General features: G+C 42.2%; 2 protein-coding genes and 1 non-coding gene across 5 annotated transcripts in view; 2 read left to right on the forward strand and 1 right to left on the reverse strand.

Annotated features, from left to right (window-relative positions):
* The window catches only part of LOC130158635 (P2R1A-PPP2R2A-interacting phosphatase regulator 1-like), a 180,493-nt gene that overhangs the window by 18,568 nt on the left and 142,116 nt on the right, over nucleotides 1–19,809 (reverse strand). The window lies entirely within an intron of this gene.
* On the forward strand, nucleotides 1,599–11,180 carry LOC130158634 (PABIR family member 2-like). 3 transcript variants are annotated; one of them, XM_056359425.1, is made up of 10 exons: nucleotides 1,599–2,069; nucleotides 2,470–2,548; nucleotides 3,893–3,949; nucleotides 4,328–4,371; nucleotides 4,452–4,506; nucleotides 4,733–4,834; nucleotides 6,099–6,187; nucleotides 6,742–6,820; nucleotides 9,259–9,355; nucleotides 10,461–10,599. In XM_056359425.1, exons 1-9 carry the CDS (start codon nucleotides 1,954–1,956, stop codon nucleotides 9,337–9,339), a joined length of 702 nt encoding a protein of 233 aa, XP_056215400.1. In that variant the 5' UTR covers nucleotides 1,599–1,953; the 3' UTR covers nucleotides 9,340–9,355; nucleotides 10,461–10,599. The 3 variants fall into 3 exon arrangements, with proteins under 3 accessions (XP_056215400.1, XP_056215399.1, XP_056215398.1); XM_056359424.1 differs by having other exon boundaries at nucleotides 1,602–2,069; nucleotides 6,759–6,820; nucleotides 10,461–11,180; XM_056359423.1 differs by having other exon boundaries at nucleotides 1,606–2,069; nucleotides 6,756–6,820; nucleotides 10,461–11,180.
* Nucleotides 10,233–10,378, forward strand: LOC130159042 (small nucleolar RNA U109). The gene has a single exon (XR_008825599.1). It is a non-coding gene; the product is annotated as a small nucleolar RNA U109 (small nucleolar RNA).

Genomic DNA, 19,809 nt, shown 5'->3' on the forward strand with positions numbered 1-19,809 from the left:
TTGAATTGCCTTTTGGGCACTCTCCAGCCATGGAGAGTGAAGCTGTGAAAGCTATTACAAGCTACAAAATGCTTGTGCTTAAGCATTAGACAAGGAAAATGGTGCGGGTTCCGTATTAAATGTGTGGTGTTGCTTTTAGGGAATAGTGGCAGAGGAGGTTGATTAACAGTGTTTTCCTTTTGTAGCAGCAGATCTTAATTTTCCAGTGAATCAGACTGATCATAATTCTTAGAAATCAAGCAAAAGAAAGTTTTAGATATTTACTCTCTTGATCTTTGCAGGAGATGGCAATTCTGTATCATTTCACAGGAAGGTGTCATTACTGGCTACAGTATATCACAGCATAAGCGGTGGTACAGGGCTGTGAAAGTTTTTTCTTTCTGCAGTAATACAAGGAATTTTCTCTCCAGGTTTTTCAATATAAATACGTAATTGAGAAATCTTGAAAATATTTGAAATGTAATCTTGTGGGTCTGTTAACTCATCTCAGGTACTTAATAGGTACAAAGTTCTTCATTAATAGTGTCAGTATAATGCAAGAAATGGGAGCATCAACAAAAAGTTGATGAGACATATACACTGTCTCTGAAGGTAGAAGAATGGAATATGCTCGAGTCAGTCTTGACTAACAAAAAATGCAAGGAGGTACCATAATATATAGCAAGCGATATATATATATCTGCAGTAGCTCTACTCGGCTATCTAGGAACATCACATCACCTTCAATGATTTTGTAGCAGCACAATAATTCATCTAGCCATGTTCCCATTTAAGAAAGGTGAAATGATTAAAAATCCTAACTTCTCTGTCTTAGCAGTCTCTGTACTTAGTGCGCTGGAAAAGGAATTGCTGTTTCCCAGGAGAAAATGAAAGACCTTTTAAAATTTGGTGCTGGGAAAGACCCTGAATAGCCCACGCATATAAGAGACAAATGTCTATGTTGTCGATGTTGCAACTGTTGTTATAGAAACATATTAGAGAATAAAAATCAGTAAGTACAAGCTTAGATACTTTGACCACTTCGAATGGAATTGTAGAGGTCGATCTAAAAACCTAAATACTGCCAAGAACTAAAATCACATGTTTCTGAACAAATTTAATGCCAGATTTCTGAGAACAGAGCAGAGGCCGATGTCCTCGTTACAAACACAGTCTGTTCATTGGGTGGAAAAGACGCGTGATTTCATTGGGAGAGGGAGACCGTAACCCTAGGCAGGGTCGCAAAGCCCTCGCACGGCTGGCGCTGCGCCCCGCCAGGGCAAAACAAACCCGGCCCCGGACTGACCCGGTTAAGAACACACCGAGACATGTGCCCGCCGTCGGACCCGGCGCCACGCCCCGGCCACGCCCCCGCGCGACGCGACCCGACGTCCGGTGCTCATTGTCCCGTTTCAAACACACGCCCTGCCCCGCCAGCCAATCAGCGCGCGCTCCACGGCCGGAGGTTGTCGGGAGCCCACACGCCGCAGCGGCTGGGGCGCCGGCCCGATGCCGGCCTCGGGGGCATGCGCGGTGCCGGCGGGCGGGCTCAGGGCGCAGGCGCCGGGGAAGGCGGGCAGCGTTGCCTCCGCCCCGCGGTCCGCGCATGCGCGCTGCGCGGCGGCGGGCGCGGGGGGGTCTCCGGTCCGAGGCGCTCGCTCCCTCGCGGAGGCGGCGGCACCGGCGGCGCCACCGGTAGCGGAACCGCGCTCGGCGAGCTCGTCCGTCGGCGAGAGCGGGTGGGGGAAGGGGCTGCCCCCCGGGCCGCCCACGGCATGGGGCGCTGCTGGGGCCGCCCCCCTCGCCGGGCCCGGCGCGCCCCCGGACTCTGCCTGCGGCGCCGCCCGCGGGGCCTGTAGGGGCGGCCGCGCCGCGCCTGGCCGGGGGGAGCGGCGGCATGAGGAGCCGCGGCGGCCGCCGGCAGTGAATGGGCATCGCGGCGGAGCGGGAGGAGCCGGAGCCGCCGCTGCCGCGATGGCTCAGGAGAAAATGGAGCTGGACCTGGAGCTGCCGCCGGGGAGCGCCGCGGCCCCGAGCGACGGGGGCGGCCTGAGGCGATCCAACAGCGCCCCCCTCATCCACGGGCTCAGGTGAGCGCGGCGCGGCCCGGCCCGCGGCGGCCCCGCAGCCCCGGCGGCGCCTGGGCCCGGCCCGGGGGGCCTCGGCTGCCCGCCGGGCCCTGCGCTGGGGAAGCGCGCCCAACCCCGCTGCGGGCCCTGCCCGGCCCCCCCCCCCGCTGGGGGCTGGAGGCCGCTGAACGTGCCCGTGGGTTCGGGGGGCGCTGGGGCCGGGCGGCGGGTTCCTTCGTGCCGCCGTCGGGCCGGTAGCGGGGAAGCGCCTGCCGGGTCCCGCAGGGCAGGCGGTGCTTCTGTGCGGGTAAAAAGGGCGTTTTCAGCGCCCTGGAGACGGGAGGCAGCGCTGGGTGGTTCAAGGAAAGCACACCTCACAGAGTTGTTCACAAAACTTTTTTTTTTTTTTTTGCCCCTCCAGTGACAACTCCCAGGTTTTTCAGCCCTACGTGTTGCGAACGCGCAGGAACAGTACGACAGTTATGAGCCGTCACAGTATGGTGAGGAATCTGAAGCATGTTGTGTTTACACCCAACAAGAAATAATTGCGCTGGAGAAATGAAGTTAAACTTGATTTGTATTTGCACTGAACATCCTAGCAAGCTTCCAGGCTGCAGAATACGCGGTTTTTCCCCCGCCCTGCAACCTACAACAAAATAATTCTGGTGTATTAACTCTGTGTCCCCAAGAAGACAGTGGTGGCTTAAACTGTGTGTAATTCCCAGTATTAAGTTCAGTCTTAAAGTTAATTTGGACCCGACTGTGAGCTGGAAAATGCTGTCACAATTAAAAGTCGTGGAAGGGTGTTTTAAGCTGTTGTAAAAATGGAAGAGAGAGTCATTAGTCTTTGTTGACCTGTTTGTTCAACACTGTCACGTTTTTTTTAAAGGCTGAATACTAAACATCAGAAAATGATTTAAAAAAGAGGAATTTATTTACTGAGTGATACTTTCTCTGTTACAGAAGTCTGGTAGTGTACAGTATTGCAGTTGTTTAACTTTTCAGAGATGTTACATTTGTTTTTTTCACCCTGGCCTTGTCACCTCAGGGATCTACATGCTCTTTTCCACTGAAATTTTTCTTTCTCGTCTGAGAGTAGTGTAGACTAGGTATTGCTTTTTTCAAAACCTGTAGAACTTAAAGTCCTGAAATGGGCTTCTTTTGTGTCTTCTATTATGTTCAGACTAAGCAAGATGAAATTTTAATTCCAGATCTTCTTCTATGAGATTTCTTAAAAATAAGGATGCAAAATTTTGGAGCTCAAGTCAGTAGGTGTTAAGAGTAGACACATGGGCATCTTGAGTGGGAACCGTTCGCACATTTGTATGTGATGGTAGCCAAAGTTCCAGAGGAATAGATGCATAAAATTGCATGCAATTAAACATTTGCAAAAGTAAAGTTTTAGGGATTGTTGTTCAAGGCTGAGCTGAAACACTGAGATTTCTACTCTGTAATAGCCAGCTGGCTGAGTAAGTTAGTACAGGAGTTTGTCATCTTACCCTAGGCAGTAGGGCATTGTATAATGTTTGTAGTTTCATTTATAATTATAATATCTCTCTTGTCTAAATGTCATATATAGCTGTTAGTATATTTGAGATGCTAAGCAGTATCTGCTTGCAAGTTTGAGATCCATGTCACTTACTGAGTGATAGAATGAATTTGTAAGTGGTAAAACAAGTCTTTTCTCTTGAAGGTCAATGTTTTCTTTTTGCAACATTGAGTCATCCACATGTAGTTGTACAGCTCATTTTTAATTCACTAAGAATGTATTTGATGGTAAATGGGATGTATGCAAGCTGTTGAGGTGTGATTTAATCACTGTAGTTGTCACTTTTTTTTTTCAGCTGTTGTCATCATCTCCTATTCGTATTCCTAGTAGCCGACTTCATCAGATCAGAAGGGTAAGTATAGTTTTTATCTGTATGTTTAGATACAGAGCGAAAAGTATTATATAATATTGAAGTACTTACATAATGGGAGTTTCTTTCCTATTGGGATTTTCAAGTACTAGAGGAAACAAATCTTTTTTTAAGACTTACTTTCAGTGAGATAGCATTCTTGCAAGGCTTATTGTTGTCAAGTTTAAACTACCTTGCATTTTTGAAGTCTTGTTTCATTCAAGAGAAATGGTGAGCTGGGCTGGTAGCAGTCTTTTCCTGGAGTGGTTCTGCTGTTCCTATTTCAATTCTAATGGCAAATTATTGAATCGCAAGGGTTATTCCAAGTATCGGTGATGAATCAAATGTTACAGGAAAACTTATGACATTTATCTCCTGCAGGAGGAAGGAGTGGATTTAATGAACAGAGAAACAGCACATGAAAGGTGAGTGTTACTGAAACAAGAGGATAAAATAGCCAGAGTTATCCTCTTTGTAGCTACTGATGGGGTTTTTTGTATTCTAGGGAAGTGCAAACAGCAATGCAGATAAGCCAGTCATGGGAGGAAAGCTTGAGCCTGGTAATCTCTTTATAGATGTTTCCTATTTAATTCTACTTTTACACTCAACTGACGAATTTAAGGGAAGGAGAGGAATTAACTGTGAAAATAATTTAAGAAGAACTTAAGTTCATCTGCTGTAGCTATTTTGTGCATTTGGTCTGGTCACTTTCCATTAAAAGGTTGTGCCTTGGATTCTAAGGTAATGTCCTGTGCCAGTGTTGAGTGTGAAACCTTGTATTTACAGAGTGACAATGACTTGGACAAGTCTGAGAAGTCTTCCTCTCCAAAGAGAATAGACTTCATTCCAGTTTCGCCTGCACCTTCACCTACAAGAGGAATAGGAAAGGTAGGATAAGTGAAATACCAAACTGAGAGAACATTTTAGAACTTTAGGCCCAGGTGAACCGTTGAAGACACACGTAACTTCACAAATTGTTTGGAAGTTTAAAAAAAACCCAACCAAACAACAACAACAAACCCGAAACCCACTTTATATTGATTTCTGAGAATCAGATGCTTACCATCTTAGAGCTGCAGAGTTTAAGCAGTGTGTCTGTTCTGTCACACTGAGTGTTGTCAGTTGTTGATATCTGTGCAATGTTTGGACGGGTTAGGGTTCTGTTTCTAGGGAAGCTGGAAGAGGTTGTTAGAGTAATCAGATTAGCGCATGATCTCCAGCTGCTTAAGTTGGGGATGCTGGGGAAGAGGCGACAAAATGGCAGTGTATCATATGTAGATTAAGAGTGTAGGTAAAGACCAGAAGCTGCAAATCTGCGTGGTGAGGAGGATGGTAGTATGTCCATCAGGGAAAGGAAGGCATGAGCTCACTGTGAGGGGTGACTGGGGCATGCTGAACTTGCCCTAAAGGCTGATGGCAGATGCTGAAGAAGAGGAAGAGGTGGATCTTAAACTACTTTTTCCAGTGAGGATTGGAAAACTGAAATGTAGCATAGAGAAACTGGCAACAGTGTTTAAAGATTGGCTGCTGCATCTTGTTTTCCTCCTCTTCTGTGGCCCTGCTTTTGTACTGCTACTGTTATATTGCATGCCTCTACTAGTATTGCTGCATGGAGCAGCCACATACTAGCGCTGGGTAAATGTGCTCCCAATATAACACTGTTGCTGACAGCTGGTCCAGTACCTTTGGAATCTGACTGTAAAGACTTGACAAACATTTTTGTGCTTAGCTATGGGCATTCGTGGCTAAGCTCAAATTAGCTGCAGAACTGCAGAGCTCAATACTCTGGAATTCTGTGTTAAATTTTCAGGTCAGATGTATTTTGAGTAAACTTGTTTGTATAATAAGTTCCTTGAAAGAAGTAAGTCCTGAGGACTGTACTGCTACAGAAACAACTGTCTTGTTTGGAAAACAGTGTGTATTTAAATTTCATATTTCTTGTGCATTTGAATTTTCAGTTAATCTGAGCGGTATTGCATTAACCAGTACATTTTTTGCAAGTTAGGTTGTAATGCTTCTAAGATTGAATTTGGTCATCTCTGCCTTATTCTGTTACTAGCTTTTCTTTAATGGGCTGTTTTGTTTGGAGGGTGGGGTGAAACACCTGAGTAAAAGGAAATTCTGAAGCGTCTTGATGTGACTTTTTCTGCAGCAATGTTTTTCACCATCATTGCAAATGTTTGTGAGCAGTAATGGATTACCTCCAAGCCCTATTCCCAGTCCAACAAGGCGATTCTCCAAGTAAGTGACATCTGCAAGTAACAGGTATACATTGTCTTAAATTCCAAGGCTAGCACTAAGTTTAGTTAAATCTGATGTTCAGGCATTTTAATGCCTTTAGAGACTTTAGTTTTACAATAGCTGAAGTATTACCACGTGAAAATGCTTTGAAAGTTCAGCCTTTACCAATGTTAGCTTTATGTGGGTGCTCTTTTACGGGCCTGTGTCTTTAAGCTAGACTTGGTAACTTGTGGGGAAATTTCTAGGTACTTCAAATGAACTTTAACTCTGTCAGCATATTAATTCTATATAGATGTTACACACAATTTAGAAACGAGGATGTGACGCAGTAAGGGAGGGAGAAAACCCTAGAAAGTTTACTGCAAATTTATGTGGCAGATAACAAGAGTACTGCCTATTAGAGCACGTTAGCTATGTATTTAGATTCCCTAAGCCTTCCAGTTGTGCAGGAATAGCTTTTAAAAAAGTGTGTTATATGATGTGGTGGTGGTGATTCGATGCTAGGTATGGTGGTGTTCAGACTTGGAACCTTTACAGGCCTGATTGTGTATCAGTATTCTCTCTCTAGCAGGAGGAGTCAAAGTCCAATCAACTGTATCAGGCCCAGTGTTCTTGGCCCCATTAAAAGAAAAGGTATGTGTATCTACATTATCAGGTGGTTTAATATGGATGTCGTTTTGCAGCTGCATATACTTCTCTCTTCCATACTTTTTTGTTGTTGTTCTGTAAATATAATGCACGTGTATCCCCAGTGAGTTGGAAATTGCCAGCCATAACTAAAAATACAATGTAAAGTAGCTAGTCTAAAACACAAGAATGAAAAACGTTAAAAGCAGCTACTGCTTGAAAGAGGCAAACTTTGAAATGAAAAGCTTCAAATTAAATGTTACGAATATTCGTAAGCCCTGACATTCCTAAGAGTACCACTGTATGGTGCACACCCTTCAGATCATCTTAGGAATGTTGCTTATCGTGCAGTATCTCTAAACTTAGTCGTGAATGTTTGTTTTTACTCTGAAAGTTCAGAAGGTGAGTGTTTAGAGAAATTGAATGGATCAGTGCCCTTTCCTCCTGAAAGGGGAAAACTGCATTCTTTCCTGGAAGTATTCCATATTAAGGATATTCGAATTGCATCCCAGAACAAGTCTCCATAGTAGGACCGTAGGACTGAGATATTTACAAGTGTGCCTCTAGCTATGCTTATTCTTTCTGAATATTTTTTTTAACTTGGGCATTCTTAACTGCACCAAAAGCATGCCCTTTTTTTTTTTTTACAAGACTTATATTTAGCCTTCAAGAAAAGCTACTGTTCGTTGGGGTTTTTTTAGGACTGCTTGTCCTGTCATATAAAAGAATGCTATCTAATTTATATTGTGTTAACAGGGGAGAGAGACCAGTTTTCTCATGGATGCCAATTCTGTCTTGGCTGTTACTGTCTATGAATTTTGGAGGCATTAAAAATTAAACAAAGAATTGAGCAAAATGGAAGTTTATCAAGCTCAATGATTAATAGGGAATAGGTATTCATACTGCATTGTTTTATGTTAAACATTGTACAATAGACTTTACACAGATTGTGTGAAAACAGGGTGGGTAAAGGGCAGGCTTTCCTTGTCCTATCCAAGTGCTCTTATGGAGCATCTTTTACAAAGTGGAGATAGGAGTTTGCCTTTTTTTACTTGAAATAACAAGGAATATTCAAAATGTTCCTTAATTGTAAAACATCTAATCCATTTAAATGAACCTAATTTCTTTTCCTAAATACATAATCCTGTTTTCTGAATTTTAGCAGTAGCATTATGGTTTATATGCTACTGATATTACATGGTAACAAATTGACACTGTAATATGTGGGGGGAAGAAAGCAATGTGTTGAATAACATTTCACTGCTCTAGGGAATTAATACTGGTGTGCACTGTGTTGTAGCAGTGCAGATTTGTCTTTGTGAAATTTCAAGTAGCAGAAGTTACCCAAGTTGTTGGTTTGGGTTTTCTTCATTTTTGTATAAGAAAGTGATCTTATAAATGTTTTTTGCCCATTCTGCTTGATAGTTAGTCTGCTTGCCTGTTAGTCCTACCCTTCAAAGAAGGGAATGTATCCCTGTGGGATAAAGAAATAGGACATTTTGTGGAGTTATCAGTCTTCTATAAAATGAGTGGTAGTATAATTCTCTTGCGTAACATATTATAGCAAACCAGTATGTATTGATGCTTAACCTCTGTCAGCTTTTCAAACTGATGCCACAACTGCTGTGAAGTGTAGGAAAAAGCCAGAACATTTATTTCCATTTCATACGTTTTTTGTTGCCAAACTAAAAATTAAAATATACTGTAGCTGAGAGGGTTTCCTTTTTTTTTTTTTTTAAGCTTGTTATTGGCAAGTTCATGATATTTCCAAATGTTTCTATTGTACAGAAGCTATTCATGAGCTAGCTCATTCTCAGGGCAGATTATACTAAACATATTATATGAATTCTCCCCATCACGTTTAATCTTTTAATGTCAGTAGGTGATTAGAGGTACAAAGATGGTCTGATCCTGACGAGTAAGTGGAAATGCATACACATGCCAAATCTAATCTTCTCAGCTTTTCTGTAAAAGTGTACATATGTATTGGAATTTGTTGTACACAGGAGGGTGAAACTGTGAACCCGTCCAGCATTCCTGTTTTCATAATCACTATGAATTTTAATCTCTGTATTTTGGATCATGTCAGTTGCCTCATCTCAGCTGCTTACTTAAAATTAAGTCATAGTAATTAGTTTGCTTTAGATTATTTTGTCTGATTGTAGTCCAAGTAGCAAGTGCCTAGTTTTATGTCTTTGAAATCATTGTAGTCCCTCAGATGCTGGTGAAGCATTAGTTAAATTAAGGACAGACTGGATGGTTAAACAACAGCTAGCGTCAAATTAATGACTTACCCAAGTGCTCGGTTGGCTGAATCAGAGGACTTACGTTACAAATGTAACCTTGCTCTGTTGTGGGACAAACCTCTCTTTTACAATAGACAAATATTAAATGGACATTCCAGAGACTCAAGTGAGTTTGATTATTTGCACTATTTTCCTTAGGTGAAATGGAAACTGAAAGTCAGCCAAAGAGACTTTTTCAAGGAACAACCAACATGCTTTCTCCAGATGTTACACATCTGACAGATCTCAGTTCATGGTAAAATATTTCATGTGCCCTGAAATACCAAGAACAGGGAATGTGCATTTATCACAATCTTTCTTGTTTTGTGGGGTTGTTTTTTTCCCAGAAAAAAATACATTTGCTGTTAGCTTGCATATGCATATTACTGGGAACTATTCCTGTGGTAGTGTAGTGTGACAATGTTCCTGCTCATTTGATTGATTCTTCCTGAGCAGATTCTAGCCTAGATTTTGTGTATCAAAGCTTTTCTACTTAATATTATTGTTACAAAACTCTGTTGGTTCATAAGCAAAGTTACTTTGCCTTAAAGATGCTTCATCGTTGCGGTGTGTTGTAGGCAGTGGTAATATAGTATCTGTGGTACTTACCTGAATATTCAGAAAATGTATGTTTGAGCAGTTACTGCAGTTAACTAGTTCATGTGGTTATATTCATGATTTTTTAGTGTTATAGTTTGTTTCCTTTCTGTACTAGGATCATAAAAAGCTGAATTGTCTTTTATGTCAAGAGACAGATACTAAGTGTTCTAAAATAACAACTCTGTTAATATAATTTCGATTTGCCTACAGACTTGAAACTGCCTAGAAATACTTTTTTTTTGGTGTTGCTTCTAGCTAAATTGCAAAAGCATCAAGTTATGTGCCCTCTGGAATCTTGTATCAAGACTTTAAAACGCAAACACAGGAATTCCTTACCTACAAAGGAAAAATAGGTTTCAAAATCTTGCTTTGAGTGGTGCAACGTTAAAGAACATACTAGCTAATTAACGACATCTTTGCTGCATTGCTGATTAGATTCTTATTATTCCTTTTCTATAACCTTTTAAAGTTACTTTTCTCATTAGTTGTCACCTCCTTTCTATGACTGATGAAAATCACAGTCGTAATTTATTCTGCATGTTAAAAAAATAAATAAATTCTGCTCCTTATTCCCATAAAGAGCATGAATATATATATAACATGCTACAGAAAACAAGGAGTCTTCAGGGCTGCCAGTCTTGCAGTAAAGACTGAGTGGTAGTATATGTCTCCTACATTTTCCCTACAAAAACGTAGGTGTGTTAGCTTTACACAAAGGCGTCATGCCCATGTTTCTAAATAACCTTTTTCTTTTTCCCCAGCCTCTCTTCAGATATTCTTGATGGGAGTAGCAGCAGTGTTGGCTCTTCCTCTGATTCACTGACTAAAGGCAGCATAACCACAGAGTCTCCAGTAACGTGCTCAAACTCATGCTCTTCATTCATTTTGATGGACGATCTCTCACCTAAGTGACTTAAGTTCTGAGTCAGTGTCTGGCTGTGCTGTTCCCTTACTGTACACTTGTACAGAGAAACGAACTCTGATCCTTGAACCATTAACACGAGGATTATTAAAAGGAAAAATTATTGTAACTGTAATCCTTGGCGACTTTCCAGTGATTTTGATTTATCCATTTAATGAACATTGTAGACCATATTAATGTCTGGTTTTGCAAATTTATTTTTTAAACAAGATGTCTGCTCAGATTATACTAACTTTCTGCTTTCAGGAACTTGCATACACTTTTTGTGTCTGAGAATAGGTATCTACCTATTAGTATTGCAATTTTTAGGAAAATATTTATATCATTATCGTGGTCACTATGTCTAGGGAAATAATTTGGTTTGGAAGGATTTGAAAATACTGATTTATTCTCTGGCACTTACACCACTGAGTAAAACTGTTCTCATTGCTTTTTTCAGTCACTAGCCTCAAATTCTCTTACGGAAGGGAGAAAAAACTTCTTAGTGCTGCTAGTCGTTTTTGTTACAGAAGACCACAGTGGTGTGGAAATCTCACACTCAGATTAAAAAAAAAACAAACCACAAAACCATCCCACAACAAAATTAACTAATGACTGGCACTTTTGCCATCAGTGAAGAAATAATAATGCTCTACGAACATGATGAAAACAGCTGCATAGTTCTCTCCCCAGATCCTTTATCCTACAGATTGTATGAAATAAGGTCAATATTCAGGAAGATTTGGCCAAGGAAAATTAATCCACGCCTTGATCTAAGACATACAGTGCAGATAACTAAGTTATTTAAACTACTGTGTAGGAGAACCGTGTATGGCGCCATCGATGTCTCCTGTGGCATTGAGGTCATAGGTATTTTTGTGCCTTAGGGGACATTGTTACAAAATTATGGAATGTAAACCAGAGGGGTGGGTGGGAAAAAGTCCTTTGTGTACAGCTTGTTTATAGAGTGCTTACCAGAATCTGTCGTCGATGCTGCTTTCCTTAGTGTTCCTTTCCAAGGTGTGTGCTCCGTTGCAAGGTGCTGTGGGCAGTGGCAACTCCGCTGTGACGCGGCAGCCAAAGTAATACCCTTTGCAGCTGCTGTGTGCGGTGTTTGTGTCTTTGTTGGTCATGAGCAGGGCAAACAGCTAAGCAAACATTGGATTTCTAAGGAGAGATTTAAAAGTTGGGATTGAATACGAACTCTGCAAATTGTTTGGCTAAGGAGTGATGTTTGAGCTATGAGTAGTCGATACAGTACCTTGGTCGGTCTGAGGTAAGACAATAGATATTTTACTTTTTAAAGACTTTAACGGGGCAAAATAAATCCGTTTGTAATCTACTGTGTTATGCTATTTATTATTTATAACTATGTAAAAAGTCTGTGGTGATGAATTATAGTATTTTTTTATGATTGAATAAGTTTTTTATGTTCAGTAATTGCTGGCTGGTTTGTATTTAATACGCAACATTGTCTGCCAGAATCATAAGCTTCCATTTTTGAATGTTTGTAACATAAATGCTTTTGTTACCTAAAAGTACAACTTCTGATCTTTCTGAAAGAAAATAGCACTGAATTTAAAGATTATGTGCTTTAAAAGTGAGCACAATCTCTGACAATACTGTCTGGCTAAAAAGGGGAGGAGGAGAACCATAGGTGGGGTTTTTTTTGTTGTTGTTCTGAAGAAGCTGTTGAGTTTCCAGAAGACGTGTACATACCAGATTATTTTTAAAAGTGTTTCCATTAAATTGCAAGAATTACCATAATGGGCCAACAGTGGCACTAGTATTTGTATTACCATTTTCACCTGTGGAGCATTAGTTCCCCACCTCAAATAAATGTGCATATTGTAAAATATTGTCCATTGGTGCCATTTTTAAATGAGCTCTACGGTATTGAATGTTAATTTTATTTGTATATGCACAGTGCTATTTCTTGAATTTTTGATGTCTTAAATCGCTTAATTATTTTTTTATTCATGCTTGTATCTTCTCTGCCTTCTCGATGCTAAAAGGCGGCTGCTTTTACAGTTGCAAAATATTGATAAACAGTATGTGATAAAATTCAACCTGTTACCTGTGCCCCAGTTTCATGATACTGTGCTTTTATTGGTACTGTGATTTAGAAATCTGAACAAGGGGTGGCAGAAGGGGGAAACCTATTGCATGCTTTCTTAAAACTGAGAAGAGCATAGCTATTGCTTATTTTTGGCTGACTTACCTGTACAATTGATGTATTCCAGATTTGTTTGTTAGTGGAGAGTCTTATATAAGTGCTGGCCTTTGTAAACATTAGAATGTAAGCTTCATAAAGCGAACGCACAAATGCTCACTCTTGTTACAGCATTTTTTTAGTGTTTGGGCTGTTCTTCACTCTTCAGAAGACATGGCTCTTTTTATAAAATATATACGTAATACACACGCATACACTGTGTCTGTTGTTTCAGAATGAATGTCACTGTGTAACGTAGTAGGTCCCACCGAGGACCACGTTCTGTTTCGCGCCCATAGCTGTAAGACCACTTGTTTATTGTAAAACTTAAGGTTTCTAAGACTGATAGCTGATACTTGCACTTAACTGCATGTGCGTTGCTGCTGCTTACAGACTCGATCCTTACGGCAATGTAAAGGCTAGTACAGCATACTCTGACTAAGACTGAAGTCGCGTTTCTGGGTTTGTCAACTGTCTTGTCTGTAACAAATTAGGTTCCAGGTTGGGGAAGAAGGCCAGCTGGTGCTGGTAGTCGGCTTTAATATGTAACTATTGACACACTTAACAACTGGGTTTTTTTATGATTTCACCAGACGGACTTGTGCTGAATTGCCATGATGAGTGTCTGAGAGCTCCTGTCTTCCCACCCCCTCTTTTTTTTTTTTTTTTTTTTTTTTAATAATGAGGAAGTATTAATGCATATCTATGGCTGAGAATCACCAGTGGTGACTTACTTTTAATGTTGTAACTGTTGAGAAGAAAGTTAAAATACCAGCAAATACCAGCGTAATTCAAGCAGCATTTTAGACGGACTATTTTTAATATGTTAATTAGCACAGCGTTATGAAGTTGGTCTTTGTATGGTTCATTGACTAGCACTGCCTTTAGATCATATCCAAAGCACGCTGAATCCTCAATTCGTGGGCTTAAAATGCTGGAAGGATTTTACCAATGGTTTAGAAAAATGTGTGTGTCAGCTGTGGAACTCTCTATGTTTTGATAATATCAAGTGTTCTCAATCGGGAAATGGATCACAGTATGCATGTTTCATTCTCCTTCATTGAATTTCAAATTGGGGATCATGGGCCCGAAAGCCTGTATTCAAGGGGCTGTTTTTCTGACTGTATGTGATTAAATACTTTCTCCTACAATGGAAGTAATTAAACTGTCAGTGGGTGAGGATGTAAATCTGAGTCCTGCAGACTTTATTGGAAAACTCATTCTTGAAATGCACACGGAAAGCTATACTGTATAAAAACAGTGAAGTGGGATATTTTTTTTTTTTGAAGTCATGATAAAAATAGAGCACTCATTTTAACAACTCAAAATGCTAAATGGAAAATTAAAATGCAAAATTTTAAATGTAAGACTTCAGCTTGGCACGTTTAGACAAAACCATGTTGGGAGCTGTACGCAGAGGTTAACTAGAGCAGGCTTAGGCAGATTTGGAGCTCTCGTATTCTGGTGGACAAACACAACAGACTAGCCTTGGGAAATTAATTTTTGTGAATATTCACATTCTTATCTGGAGACCCTGCTAATATATTGTGAGACAACAAAGACGAGAACTTGTTTTTCCTGGAGGAATTGCATCTGCATATAATCTTCTCGGTAACTTCATAATAAAAAAAGCTTTGCATTAATATGGGTTCAAATATTTCATGAAGTCATAGGACTGTTTCATTTGCTTTTTTGGAGTAAAGGCCAAGAAATATTTTTGGAGCTATACAAACTGCCTCTTGTAGTCCAAGGCTATTATATAAATGGCAACTGGCCATCGTAAGTGGCAAGGGACTTTGCCTACCATTCAACATTTCAGGCTCTCTTGAGATCTGTTAAGTAATCCTTAGCAAATTTGGTGATTGATGTAAGATGGGTCACTGAAGGTACCACATGACCCAGTGAGAAGGATGTAGTAACTAGCTCCTTTAACTATAAATTAGAATTTTAGCCCTGAATGTAGACCTAGCTTATCCAACTAATTTTCAAATGAAAAATGAGTTTTTTTCAAGCAACTGAGACTTTGATGAGGGTCTGCACTGTTCGGACTTGGAGGAAAAGACTCCTTGCTGGCAAGCCTAGGACAGTTTTGCTCAATCCATCCCCAGAAGAGCAAGCCATGCTTACCAGTCAAAATTAGAGTAGCAGCTCTCTCCGTTTTGGCCGTCTTCGGGGAGGGCAGGGAGTTGGCGGTTGGGTCTCCTTCAGGGCTGATTATCTAATTCATGGCTAGGACCTTCGTCATCAGGCTGAAATCAAACGTAGATGTTGTTTTAGGGCAAGTCTGTTTTTTGAGGGAGTAAACAGGCTGCAGAGCTGGTTTAAGCATGACAGCCTGGGTTTGCTCCTGCTGTGGGTGGAGAGTTCACGTAGGCAGGTTATAGCGACTGGGCTGCGGGCTCGTCGCTGCCATTCCCATAAATACAAATGCACACAACTTCCACTTTCAACTTGTTTGTGTACCTCAAGGCTATCCTTTTATTAGTGTACTGGGCACTTAACGGAAGTCTCTTGTTTCAATCCAAACCGTTTTGCATTAAAGCTGCTTTTTATTACTTGCTTTTAGATCTTAAAGCCTTTTGATATGGGGCCTATTGGGCTTTGGGTTTGAGTCTTGCCTCTGATTAGCATGCCAGGGCCAACATTTTCTTTTTAAACCTGGAGCGATTTGTTTTGTTCTTGCATTTTAAAGTTTGGGGATGCGGAGGAGGTAGGTTCTTGCCATTAATAAAGAATGCATGTTAGTTTTGGTGATTGCAAAAGCTGATGGGGTTTTAGAAGAAATAGGACCTGAAAACACAGAACAAAGAAATACTGATTTTTAGCAAACCAATTTGGCTGGTTTGATACGAGGCTTGATTTTTTTAAAGGCAGGCAAGAGTCTTTTGAACATATCATTGGTTAACAGCAGCAAAATCCAATATGCTTTCACCTTCAAACACTTCTCCTTACTGTAAAGGACCTACTACTGAAAGACCACAAGTTCTGCTCACCCCCAACGAAGAGGGCATGGTCTATCTCCGTCTCTGAAAAGTCTGCAGCAACAGTCCCCTGTGATTCCACAGGCCTGTCGGTGACATCAGACTGTCTAGCAGTTCCATTTCTGTCCAAAAAGCATAATTTTATACCATACGATAATGCTTATACCTTTAGTTTCCCTTATTTCTGAGGGCCATGAGATTTTTACATTTTATACAAATGCAATTATTATTTGCTGTTAATTACTGTAGGTTGACTGTCTTACTAAACAGCTGCAATAAAATTCCTGATGGACTTTGTGTGTCTCTCATTTTGGGGTATAATGTAGTTCTGGATTTTTGATTATTTTTCCGATAATGCAATGTGTATTTTCTGGAAAAATTATCCATTGTGTTTTAATTCTGCAAGGCATTTGGATATAGTTTATGCAGAAGTAACTCCTCTTTAACAACATGAGTCAAATGAATCTTGAAGACAATGACTTGCGTTTGTTTTTTCAGAAGTTGACTGGTTTAACCCTTGCATCACCTGAAGACAACTATATTCTGCTCAGTCCCCACATTTTTGAATGTTTACCAAAGTAAAGTAAGTTGGCAGAAGCGCCAGGCTGTTATTTGTATGGGGGTAGTTTATAAAGCAGATTATGAAAACCCTATTGTGCTTGAACAAAAAGATTTTCCTTGCCCCAAATAATTTGCAATTTAAATTTGTCATGAGAACTGTGATGGTTTATCAATGCGATGCATGGTCAACAATTTTTTCGGTATGAAAAAGTTAGGATCTGTAATATGCAGGTAGGAAGCAGGTTGTATCAAAAACTATGGGCCAAAGTAAAATAAAGAATGTAACTAAAGTTAATTAGTCCACAATCTAAATGTTGGATCTGACCTCTGACAAAGCAAACCCTTTGCTCTACAAGCTCCTAAAATTTTGAAGAAATTCAACTACTGCCATGAACTTGACAGCTCAGTCTCAACCCTAGCTACTTATGACCAGAACCTCCAAGAATTTGGAAGAGAAGTAAATGTGGAAGGTGGAGCTAGAATTAAAATGCCTGTGTGCCTATGATGTGTGAGTATTGGTTTGAAAAATGATGCAGCAAACAAAGTACAGTGAGTTGGGACAAACGTGCTTTAAATAAGAGCTGGGGATGTCCTACGTATAGTACGTGTAACATCCTGCTTGTGTGCAAGAACAGGCTGTGAAAGAAACAGCTTTGTGTGGGAGAAGCAACATCAAAGAGCCTGAAAGAACTAGTATTGTAATAGGAAACATTTGCCTTTTGAGGACTGTTACTGCTGCTGGTCACTTCTTTTTCTTTTTTTTTTTTTTTTTCTCTTTTGTCCCCTCATTCCCCCCCCGTATTAAAAGACAGCAGTGCAAGGCAGCATGGGTTGGGTGGGCCAGATGAGCAGCGAGGAGGGTTACAGAGGGATAGCTGAGTTTGTGTGGGCTTTAACAGCTTCCCTCCTGCCCCTTTGACGCTGAGTTTGCATCAGCCATGAAGATTATAGCTGCACTTGTTGGCCAACCAAAGCAAGGCTGGACGCTCAACTTCTTGTTGATACTGAACGGGATTGCCAGCTTCCATCAAACGCATCCTAGACACGGTGGGTGGGCAAAGCTTTTCATGGGGGGAGAGGGGAACTGAGGGTGTAGGAGATGTCCAAAAGATGCCCAAAAAGCTCTGGGAGCAGTGGGAGTGCATGGGGGACCTGGTGGGACAAGAGCCTGTAGACAGCACCGTAGCGGAGCAGGAGGAGGAATGTCACCAAGCAGGAAGGAGATGGCATGGCATGGCATGGCAGCAAGTGCATGCAGGGCGTGCAGGAATCACTGGTTTTCCTGCGCAGCGTCACTGGTTGCCTGTGTTGCCAGCAGAAGGCTCGTGCTGAGGGCGAAGGGCTGCGGCACAGCTGTACGCAGACAGCAAGCCAGCCATGCCACAGCCACGTCTTACGGCTCGTGCTTACTGGGGTTCATCAGGTGTTTTTGGAGAGTAGCTGAAGTTTTCCAGCCTTTGCACGAACAACAAGGAGCGCAGTGCATATAGGGCTTGGGATGAGCGTAAGTGCCGGCACAGGCGCGACACACATCTGGTTGGGTGCTTTGGACCAGATGTGGGATGTTAATGGGGATGTTAACGGGGATCTGGGTGACCACAGGATGGCGTCTCGTGGCTTGCAAAGCACAGAACGGTGTTTAACGAGCCCCGGTAACACTGGCCGAAGTGTGTCTGAACTGTTCATCCTGCGGCTCTTATTGCTAGAAATTTCTAATCTTTTCTTCCCTTTTGCTCACAGCGTAACCTCTTGCTTTCAAAGCAAGTGCGAACTTTCCAGAGTAAGGTTTGGACTTCATTGTACTAATAACGTTAATACTGATTTAAAAAAAAAAAAAAAAAAAAAAAAAGGCGGATGCTCTTGGGTCCTAAGAATAACACAGTCCTGTGCTAGAGGAGACTTTGACCAAATTTCCTGACCACATGAAATGAATGAATAGGCCCCACTCACAGCAAGAGAGATTTTCTAGGGGTATATCGCATATCGGCTGTGTTCCCAGCCCCGTGAAGCCTTTCAGAAGCACGCTGTGGCACATTTCAGTTGATTTTAGGGAATTGCAGCGTACACGCCGGGTTTTCCCCCCGCGGTGCTGATGCTGCAGCGTTGCCATCCGATCGTCCGTGGGAAGCACCTTTCTGTTCCAGCTGGTGTGGGCTGTAGCAGAAATACCTGTGTCCTGGGGGATCTGCGGCGGCAGACCTGTGTCCTGGGGGATTTACGGTGGCAGACTTGTGTCCTGGGGGATTTACGGTGGCTTCAGCTTCATGACCTGCAGCACAAGGGGAACATCTGCCTGTGCAGAGTGTCCAGCCACACAGCCCTGCTCCGCCGCTGTGTCCAGGTGGGTGCATGGGCAAGGCTGGCTAGAACGTGCCTTGGTGCCTGCTGCTGCTTTTGGACATACGTTGGGTTCTTTACTGAAACCCAAGATGCAAAAATAAGCAAGCGCCAGCCTTGGGCTGTGCATTGGAGAGCTGCCTGCAGGGTTACAGCATGGGTCTGGGGAGGTCCCACCGCTGCCCCTCTGGCTCTGTGCTCTAACCCAGCCCAGCAAGGAGGTCGGGGAAGATGGATGAGCCTGATCTCCTTCACGGAGGACTTGGAGATCTCTACAGGGTGGGTGCTGTGCAAGGGCTGGGTGCTATCACCACCACCATTGCTGGGAATCCTGGTTTGGCCCCTGCAGCAGCCACTGGCCCTGTTGTGCCTGTGCTGCACATAGTTTTGACTGGAGCTGGGAGCGGTTTCTCTGCTCTTTCATAGTTTGCCTTCTCCTTCGCACGTCTCCAGCAGGAAGTGCAGATTCAGCAGGCATTGTGTGCCTCAGCAGCCTGCCAGCTGCCTCGCTGGAGCTAATTCACAATTCAAGTCACTCCTGATAAGTTTGCAAACAATGTGCAGTGATTTCTGAGCTAGATAGCAGCTGAGCCGAGCTCCTCCGTCTCCAGTCTGTCAGCTGAATGAAGCCGTGCATGTACTTCGTAAAGCTCGTGGGTCAAACCTGCTCATAACGTTTTGTGCTGCTGTGACGCTTCATAATTTTCTTATTTGTTTAGGAATAATTTTAAGCGAGTGTCATCATTATTATCAAAATTCTTTTAATAATTTAAGGCACAAAGGGGGCGTATGGTTAGTGCTGGTTTAATACAAGCTAGGAATTGAACCCAGGACTTCAGACTTGCTGTTTCTTTGATCACTGGATAATTCTCTTACCCCCTTTATAACACACTAAAGCAGCCTGGGAATAACTCCAGTGAAAACAAGAGCAACACTTTTTTTTAATGCTAACTTGATGTGGCAGCCACTGAAGGCGTGAGCTGCGGAGCCAGCCCGGAGGGAGCGACTCCGCACTCGTGGCTCATCAGCCCCGGCAGGAAACAGCGGGTCAAAGTTAGAAGGAACTTACTTAAAAGCTAAAGAGTGAGTGGTGCAACACGCACTGGGAGAAGGCATGG

The sequence above is a fragment of the Falco biarmicus genome, chromosome 14 (assembly GCF_023638135.1).
Source record: "Falco biarmicus isolate bFalBia1 chromosome 14, bFalBia1.pri, whole genome shotgun sequence".
NCBI classification, from domain to species: Eukaryota; Metazoa; Chordata; class Aves; order Falconiformes; family Falconidae; genus Falco; species Falco biarmicus.

Excerpts from the sequence above, each read along its gene's own strand:
- LOC130158634 (XM_056359423.1), top strand. The coding sequence starts at position 1,954 with ATGGCTCAGGAGAAAATGGAGCTGGACCTGGAGCTGCCGCCGGGGAGC. Across the intron at positions 4,372-4,451 it reads AGAGAAACAGCACATGAAAG|GGAAGTGCAAACAGCAATGC; the intron begins GTGAGTGTTACT and ends TTTGTATTCTAG. Across the intron at positions 6,188-6,755 it reads CCAACAAGGCGATTCTCCAA|CAGGAGGAGTCAAAGTCCAA; the intron begins GTAAGTGACATC and ends TTCTCTCTCTAG.